Raw genomic sequence first — 9603 nt, 5'->3', positions numbered from 1 at the left:
TTTCAGCCTTAAAAACCAGTCTCTCTCTTATTTTTAGTTTACACTCTTTCTCAGCATCCATTTAACTCGACTCTTCCTCAGTCTTCAAAGCCCACCTCCTAGAGGACATTGGACAAACGGATGACACTCACCCTACCAGCATGGTTTCCCTCCGGGAGAGTTAGTTGATGTATCTGGTTCACAGTTTGGTTAAAATGTGGTGAGAATTGTATCTCCCCTAGTCTCTCCGAAGGCAGAAATCTAGTTTCCTGACAGCCACAGGGTGGATCTTCCATCCATAAGCATTGGTTGAATTCCATTTGGCAAATGTGAATCAGGCTTCTACTGCCTGTGGAGTGTGGGCATGGAAGAGACATTTAGAGTCCAATTGAGAAAGTGAGAGTTACACAAAATAAATCAGAACAGTACAAAGCCTATTATAGTCTATATGCAGAATAATAATAATAATGCACATATAATAATAATGCATATATTATATGCAGGATAATAATAATGCGTATAATAATGATGACAATACATCTGTTATATGCAGAATAATGATAGCTACCATCAGTGATGGAGAGACCAGAGGTGAGGGTGGGCTGGAGCCATGGGGAAGATGCTCTGCATAAGGGACTTCATTGTCCTGTCATTTGTGCCATCCCACTGTGTGCCAGAGACTGTGTTAGACCCTGGGGCGTATCAGCAGATGGAGATGAGTTCTCTAATCGCGTGGATCTCACAGATTAGCAGGGGGAGGGAAGACATAGAATAAATAAACATGTAAATAAACAAGATAATCTCTGGAGGGGATAAATGCTGTGAAGGGCCAGCCATGTGAAGATGCAGGGACCAGCATTTTAGGCAGCGGAATGGCATATGCTAAGGCATGGGGGTGGGGGTGATCTTGACGTAACAGTGGAGCTGATCAGAGGCCAGCACGGCTAAGGCGTAGTGAAGGGGGCAAGCAAGAGATTAGGCAGAGAAGCGGGCCCCGTCACGGAGGAGCCCATCAGCTACAGCAAAGACTTTGAATTTTGTTCCCAGTGCAGTGGCAACCATTGAGTGCCGTAAGCAGAAGACAGTGTATTAGTCAGGGTTCTCCAGAGAAACAGAACCAGTCGGATGTACAGAGGGAGACATGTAGATACAAGAGGAGGTTTATTCTAGGAATCGGCTCGTGCAATGATGGAGGCCGCCGAGAAATCCCACGATCTGCCTGCCGGCTGCAGGCTGGAGACCCGGGAAAGCTGGTGGTGTAGATTCAGTCCAAGTTCAGAGGCCTGAGAATTCAGGGGCTGATGCCGTAAGTCCCAATCTGACCCCCAAAGCACGAGATTCAGGAAGCTCATGTCCTAGGGCAGGAAAAATAGATGTCCTGGCTCAAGCAGAGAGCGTGAATCCCTCCTTCCCTCTGCCTCTCATTCCGTTCGGGTCCTAGGCAGATGGGATGGTGTCCTCTCACACGGGGTGGGGGGGGGACCATCTGCTGTCCTCAGTTCCCCAATTCAAATGCTAGTCTCTTCCAGAAGCGCCCTCCCAGACACACCCAGAGGTCATGCTTTCCCAGCTCTCCGGGCATCCCTCAGCCCAGGTGAGTTGACACAGAATTAGCCATCACAGATGGCCGTGTTTGGGAGAGAGCACCCTGGCCTCTCTTGAGGACCTGTCGGGTAGCAGGACCGATGGCAGGAAGACCAACTCCAAGTCTGCTTATGGTCTGGCCGAGGGGTGATAGCGGCCGGTCGGGCAGTGACGGCAGTGGACACGGAGAAAGGAGCCAATCCAGGAAGGGTTTTGGTGCAAATGCAAGATTTTCTAAAGCCTTGGATGCTGAGCAAGGAGAGAAGTGGGGCAAGAATGACTCCTGGCTTTTGGGCTGTAGGAACTGAGTGGCTGGTGGGGTCCTTGCTGGAACGGGGCAGCTGGGGACACAGGTGGCTGGAGAAAAGGTCAAAGTCTATTTTGGACAGGCTGAATCTGAGCTTCCTCCTGTACGTCCACGTGGAGGTGAGGGGTGGACAGTTGGATATGAGTGTAGACATAAACTTTTCATTTGGCAGCGTGAGTTTGTAAATGGCAGTTAAACTGTGATGTGGGATAAGATCCCGTAAAGAAAGAATGTCAGCAGAGCAGCGGCCACTCCAGTGTTCAGAGATCAGACAGGAGTGGAGAGGAAGAGGGGACACCGGGCCAGCGTGGAGATCCCCGGGCCAGGAGCGGAGGGTGTTTCATGACCCTCCGCCATGTTACATGTTACATGTTACATGCTGCTGAGACATGGGGTCCCTGGGCAGAGAAGTGACCGCTGGCTTGGACAGCAGGGAGCCCCTTGGTCATCTTGGCAGGAGGCTGCCGGCTGAGTGGTGGTAGGGGAGCCAAGGTGAAGAAGCTTTGAAGGGCGAGTGGGGTGTGAGGTCGTGGAGACAGTGAGTAGAGACACCCCATAAGCAGTGTGTTGAGAAAAGAAGCAGATACATGGGCAGCTGCTGGAGGGGAACATGGCTTTGAAGGGACAGGTAGGATGTGGGAAGATGCAAAAGAAGCTAAAAAAGTTCCCAGCTAATCTTGTCCCCCGAGCTGCGACGCCCATCATAATTAACCTCAAACACCACGTCCCTCTGAGACAGGCTGAGACCTGGCCCCTTTGCTGCAGTGCCTGCACCTGGACACATGTCTCCTCAAGCAGTAAAATACAAAGAAGCTACAAGGGACTAAAAATAACCGCGTGCATCTGCAGTTGGGGCAAATTATGGATAAAAAGATACAAAAAGACACCCCCCCAAAAAAATCCAACTGCTACTTCTGAAGAGCCCGGAGGAAAAACAGGGTGTCAGGAGCAAAGGCAGGGCACCGCGCAGGCCCCCTGCCCTCAACACCACCTAAGCTACTCCTCTGCCCAGCCACCTGGACCCACGCCTACCCTCACCCCGGATAAGGAGCCAGCAGGGGAACCTGTTGTTTGTTTTTCGCTCCCCGCTGCTGCAGCAGAGGTCCCGCTACAGCCTTGTGGGAATTTCTTGTCAGGCCTTCTATCAATTTCTGTTGATTAAGGAGGGCCAAGAACCCTGGTCAGTAACACCCCCAGGGGCATAGATTTTTACACATTTTCCTTTCCTGAAAACTACTTTATATTGACTTGGTTCCTCAGCCCGAGGACAGCTATTTCCATCCCAGCTGTTCCCATGCACCTGACCTACACACCCCCGTCCCCCTTTTGCCTCTAAGCAAGGAGCCCACTAAGTGTCTGTGGCCCCTCTATCCTTCAGTGACCCCGATGCCCGCGACAGCACACCTGGAGCAATTTTGTATTCAGTTAGTCTTTCTAATGAATCCTTGTAAGGAAGATGGTTTCCTTCTTTCCATTAATAACTCCCCTCACAAAGCTAAATAAAGATTACACAGGCTGCATTTGGCAGTGACCGCTTCCGAAATAAACAGAAGCGCAAAGATTAGCTGGAGCAACAGTGTCATTAAACAGCTGCCCAATTGTTCACCCCAACCAGGTTGGCTCTTTGGGAGCCTGAAAAAGTGGATCTGCCCCGGTAGAGTTTCACGGTGAAGACGGCCATGGAGGAGAAGTGGCCTAAGGCCAGCAAAGGGTCAGTGGTCGGGCGGACCCTGGCTCTGTGGTTTGCCGTTCTTGGGATGGCTTCCAGGCTCTGCCGCAGCACCCTCTGTGGCCTTAAGCAAGGCGCTCAGCTTCCCTGAGTCTGTGGCCTGTTGGAACAGTGAGCACAGCACACAGCTCTCAGCACTGGGTGAGACGGGGCCTGGTACTCAGTAAGTGCTTACTGAATGGTAGCACATTTTGTTTAACTGCACCATCTTACCAGTGCCATCATGCTGGTCACTCACTGCCTTGCTGGTAGAGTCCCCGGTCACCGAATAACTTCTGCCCCGACCCCCCTGCCCCGTGCACCTTGAGTTTTATACTGGATTGCGTGATACTTTATAACATCATGCTCTGTTACACGATGCCAAATTACATGATGCTGTACCACATGGTACTGTATCACATGACACTTTATTACACGAAGCTGCGTTACAGGGTCCTGCCTTACATGATACTGCACAAGGTCCATGGGAAGGGGTTTTCTTATATTCAGAGTAAAAGGTAATAGGCTTCATAGATGCCAGGTACTACCCTAAGTCATGTAATATTCAAAACCCCTTTTCGAAGCAGGTGTTCATTCCTAATTAACTAATCAACATTGTTAATTAATTACCCATCGAAAAGTTGATCCATATGCTAGTAAACAGTTCATCCCGAAGAAGGAAATGAAGCCCAGAGAGGTTAAGTCACTAGCTAGAGGCAGCAGAGCTGGGATTTGAACCCAGGCAGTCTGGTTCTTGATCACCTCACCCTGCCCTTTTATTGACCTGAGATACCGGAAACACACCTCCACCTTCACTGTCCCTGCAAAAGCACCTGCAAAAGCACCTGCTGGGGAATGTTCAGAAAATTCCTGGAGCTGGGCCGAGGCCAGTGTGGCTGGAACAGACTGGGTGGTCAGAGCTGAGTCCAAGGAGTCATGAGGGAAGATCACAACGGATGGCTTATTTACTGAGTGACCTGTCCAGGGCAGGGACCACAGCCTGAGACAAGGAGCCTGTTTACATCCTAGAGAGGGGAAGGAGACAGTGGGCTAGTAAAGTGTGAAATATATTAGATGGTGAGAAGTGCTCTGGAGTGAAATAAAGCAGGGTGGAGAAAAGGATGCTGCAGGGGGGCTGGTTATAGTTTTAAATATGGCTTCACTGAGAAGGTGGTATTTGGGCAAAGCCTGGACTTTGAGAGAACAAGCGCTTCCAGTATTGGGGATGGGGGAAGAGTGTGACTGGCAGAGGGAACAGCATGTGCAAAGGCCCTGAGGTGGAAGTTTGCCTGGTCTTTGGAAAGAGTAAGAAAGCCCGGGTGTGTGTAGCAGAGCGGGAGAGGCGGACAGAGTGCAGCCTCACCGCCACGGCAGCACTGCGGTCTTACTCTGTGTGATGACGACCACTGAGGGGCTCTGAGCAGAGGAGGGGCACGACCCACCTTCCGGGTGCAAAGACCCCTCAGCCTGCGGGCGGCCGGGGGTTGGCCTCAGGGTGGGCATCTGGCCAGTTCGGGCCAACAAGACCAAAGGGGAAATCAGGCACACTCTGGAAAGACGTTCCTCCTTGAAGTGATGGAGGATAAAGGCTCCCTTTCCCTCCTGTGGGACATTGTCCGCACCAGAGAGCGGTGTCTGGAGCAGGGAACCTTCTGGAAGTTTCCTAGGAGCTCAGTGCAGCCCCCGTGCCCCACAGTCCTGCTAGCAGCCTGGCTCAGTGCCTCGGCTCGGTGGGAACGGGCGGCATCCAGGCGCCATGCTGTTCCCACGCCTGGACTCCACCCACAGCCCTTCCTCGGTGGTGGTGGGGGCGGAGCTCCGTCACCAGCCTCTGGTCTCCGCTTCTTCTTGGGGAGGCTCCGGCCACTTCAGTGAATACCGCCAGCCTCTGCTACACCTGCAGCTCCATAGCCCCCCGTCCCACGCCGTATTTTTCTCCTTAACACTTAGGACCACCTGACACACTCCATATTGTTGAATATACGTGGGTAGGGTCTGTCTCTCCCTCTCGAGTGTAAACTCCAAGAGACTTGGTTTTGTGTGTGTTTGTCTTCACTGCCGTCACCTTCAGAACCCAGGGTGGTGACTAGCACATGACAAGTACTTGGTAATTGTTTGTTGAATGAATGAATGAGCGAGCGGGTGAATGAGTGAGTCTTCATTACAGTATTGGATTGGCGTTTCACCACGGGATTAGGCTGTGTGAAACAGCCAGCCTTATAGGTCAAAATGATTGAATATCAACTTTACTGGTTCAACCTAACGCTTCTTGTTGCAATTGATATTTCCTTGTTTATTTGCTTTGCTATGTCCTTTCTTACCCGCTTGCCCAATTAGAATGTCTGTCCGTGGAGGCAGGACCCTGTTGTTCTTGATGCCCAGTCTCGTGGCACATGACAGGTACCCAGTAAATGTTGGTTGAATGAATAAATGTACAGAAGTAAATGAATGAAGGAATGGAACAGAAATACTCCTCTCTAGAACAAAAAGCCTCACACACGCGGTCCCATCGACCCTCTGACAACCCCATGAAAGATGGTGGAGGATAAGTATTAATGAACTCTAGTGCTCTTAAGAAGAAACCCAATACCAGACAAAAGTAATATCCCTCTGAGTCAGTGAGAAGTGTTTGTGGAAGAATTTCCAAAGCTTCTTGGAAGCTCAGAGAATTCCTGACACCTTTAGAGGCTCTGGGGGTTCGTCTTAGTGTTCCTGAAAATGCCTGGTGCCTTGGGCCACTGGTCGGGGAATCAGGGTGGGTTGTGGTCGGCAGGGGGGAGTCGAATCTGTCACAAGAGGTCATTAGAAATTGCTAGGCCCAAATTGGTAATCAGAGCTCCGCAGGGCCAGGAGAGCTGTGTTCAAGACTGGCTCCTTGGGAAGCTACATAGCAATAACCCCTCTCCTGTCCAGGAAGGCGAGGCGCAGTCAGACCAGGAAGGCTGGAGACTGGAGCGGATGCAAGAAGATGCATGTGTGCTGTTTCTCCTCCCGCCCACATACAGACACAAACGACCCATTCCAGTCCCAACTCGGGGCAGGTTATAGTCATCCACAAACACACCCATTTCCACCTTTTCAGGGGATTTGGTTCATGTTTGAGGGCTTCTAACTTTCCAGGATCCTGGGTTCTGGTGAGAGTTTCCATAGCAACAGTGAAACCAGCACTCGTCCACCGAGGGGCTAAGAAATTGCAACTTCCCAGGGAAGTGAGACAGCAGAGGGGCTGCAAGGTTGTTTAGCCCCAAACTGGAGACAAAGCCAGAGCGTGATGTCGCCACGCATGTAACACGTGCAACACGGGCTGCAGGAAGACTTCACTTTTTAATGCAAAAAAAAAAAAAAAAAAAAAAGTAGAACTTTGGGATGTGAACCCGCAAAGCTTCCCCATCTGCAGGTAAAATTGTTGAGTGCCAAGGTCTTTCCCAGAAGGAAAGAGCTTTTGGTGTCAGTGGGTAGGATGGACTTGGGAAAATGGTGAAGAGAATAAATTTGCCTCTCTGCCCTTATCTCTCCGAGACCCCTTCCCCAGCCTGGGGGATAAAAATAAGTAAAAGAATTAAAACAAAATTTAAAAGTAATAATAATAAGTCATCAACAGATTCAAGCTAAGGAGGAAGGTATGTTAGGGTCCCTTCCCCATTATATCAAGGTATCTCCTGTCTGTATAACATGGGTCATGCCCTCGGATGTCAGGTCACAGGAAGGTGAGACTGGGTCTGCAGGGACAGCGGCAAAAAAGGAGGCGTGTGCTCGGGAAGGGAACAGCTCTGACTCAGCCTCTGCCAGCCCCTCCGGGTGGGACACATAGCTAAAAATTTTGTGAAAAGATCCAGATTTTTAAAATGTTGATTGCTAAGCCACCTTTGGCATAGATCTCGTTATAAAAAAGAAATAGGAAAGAAAGAAGAAGGAAGGGAGGGAGGGGAGGGGAGGGGAGGAAGCTGAATTCAAATGTTGTGCATCTGGTTTGCCATGAAACATTCCCTGTGATTCTGCCTGTGTGAAAGTCTATTCCACCCACGCCTTATTTCTACATGGTGTCATTCCTCATGTTTCCTCCCCACCAGGGTTCACAGGTGGTCACTGTTAGGGCCGGGGAGGTCCTGGTGTCCTGGGATGCTTGCTGGTGGGTTCTCCTGGGGGATGACTTTGGGTGACGAGAAATCATCAGAGGTGGGGAGAAGATGCTCTGGTCAGAGGAAGGGTCCAGCCCTGGGACTCCCTGCCTCGGTGGGACCTTTGCAGAGGGACAAATGAGGGGGCATTTGGACTTGTTGGGGCTGAGCACCCCACTTCACCAGGGTGAGCGGACAGGACCAAACCCTGAGATTCAGAGGCTCCACGGAGGCGTCCGATTTGAATCCCAGACGGCCACTCACCATGTGTGACAAACAAGGAAAACTTGGTATGTCAGTTTTCCCATCTGTAGAATGGGGCTAGTTACAGTACCTCCCTCCTACGATTATTGTGGATGACATGAGTTAAATGGTAGTAAACAGCTTGGAACAGTACCCCTATGTAGGGAAAAGTCCATAGGTCTTGGCTGGTATTTGCAGAAGACCTGGGGGAAAAACACGGAGAGAAGGGAGGATTTTTTCCAAACAGGAAGAAGAGAGCTTCACCTCCACAGCACGGGAACCTGCAGCTCTGCTCACGTGCTCCTGGCATGTAAACTAGAAAATGTGAAAACGGGGGAGGGAGGCTCGTGGGTGTGAGGGTTTCCCCGGCTGGTCCCTGCTGCCCTCGGGAGAAGCCCGGGATGCAGGCGGTGAGTCAGAGCGGGGAGCCGGCCGCGGGGACCCAGGACGCAGCTCCCTGCCGGGCGCTGGGCTGACCTGACCTGCCCTCCCCCCGACGCAGCACATGCGAGAGGCCGCGGAACGGCGGCGGCAGCTGCAGTTGGAGCATGAGCAAGCCCTGGCCGTCCTCAGCGCCAAGCAGCAGGAAATCGACCTCCTGCACAAGGTGAGCCGGGCTGAGGCTGGCGGCTGGGCGGACGCGGGCGGCGGAGGGGACCTGGGTGCGGCTGGCTGGCTGCTCTCCTGAGCCCTTGCCCACGGGCTAGGGAGCGCCTGCCTCTCCTTCCTGGCGCGGAACGAGTCCCCGTGCTCTCTAGTTTCTCCTAGGTTGACTTGCGATTATGTTCTAAACTGCAAAAAAATCAAAGGAAAAGCTCTAACAGCCGATGCTGGCGAGATTGTAGGGAAAATGACACGCCTGTGGATTATGGAAAAGGGTATGAATTGCTTCAGCTCTGGGGGCAAGCAACCTGACAGCATCAATGAAAGCTAAAAACACAGGTCTATTTTGACCCTGCAACCTTCCATTCTGGGGATATGCCGAATATGCCCTGTAAGAAACACAGGAACCCGTTCACAATGATGGTTTGCTTTGGTTTGCAGTCCTGTGGTGTGGGCACAGGAAACGGGGTTAAATCGAATGCTCACCCCGGGGTGTGGTTGTGTGAATCGCGGGGCATCCATACCACAGAGCAGCGCGACAGCCTTGGGAGGAATCATTTTGGTTTGCAGCTGCTCTCTTGGGGAGGTTTACGTGACGGTTTGCTAAGTGAGCAAATCAAATTTCAGAGAAATATGTGCAGCGTGATCCCATGAACGAAGGACAAGAGGGAGAGAAAGAGAGAGACAGGGAGAGAGAGAGAGAGATGGGGAGAGAAAGAGAGACAGGGAGAGAGACAGGGAGAGAAAGAGAGATGGGGAGAGAAAGAGAGAGACAGGGAGAGAAAGAGAGAGATGGGGAGAGAAAGAGAGAGACGGGGAGAGAAAGAGACAGGGAGAGAAAGAGAGAGAGACGGGGAGAGAAAGAGAGAGGGAGAGAAAGAGAGAGAGACGGGGAGAGAAAGAGAGAGATGGGGAGAGAGAGAGACAGGGAGAGAGAGAGAGAGACAGGGAGAGAAAGAGAGAGACGGGGAGAGAAAGAGAGAGACGGGGAGAGAAAGAGAGAGACAGGGAGAGAAAGAGAGAGACAGGGAGAGAAAGAGAGAGACAGGGAGAGAAAGAGA

The 9603-nt window shown here is 51.5% G+C and overlaps 1 protein-coding gene across 5 annotated transcripts in view; it reads left to right on the top strand.

Moving 5' to 3' along the window:
• Positions 1-8444: 8444 nt before the first annotated feature.
• Positions 8445-9603, top strand: part of RIMBP2 (RIMS binding protein 2) — a 72870-nt gene continuing 71711 nt past the window's right edge. For all 5 annotated transcript variants that reach the window (XM_029234231.1, XM_029234212.1, XM_029234246.1 and 2 more), the window contains exon 1: positions 8445-8546. In XM_029234231.1, coding sequence (XP_029090064.1) covers positions 8445-8546 — 102 coding nt within the window. The remainder of the gene's footprint in view (positions 8547-9603) is intronic.

This window comes from Monodon monoceros, unplaced genomic scaffold (assembly GCF_005190385.1).
Source record: "Monodon monoceros isolate NGI ecotype Baffin Bay Population unplaced genomic scaffold, NGI_Narwhal_1 Super_Scaffold_1, whole genome shotgun sequence".
Lineage (NCBI taxonomy): Eukaryota > Metazoa > Chordata > Mammalia > Artiodactyla > Monodontidae > Monodon > Monodon monoceros.
Note: the sequence above shows the minus strand (reverse complement) of the source record. Positions and strands in the feature narration are given on the sequence as shown.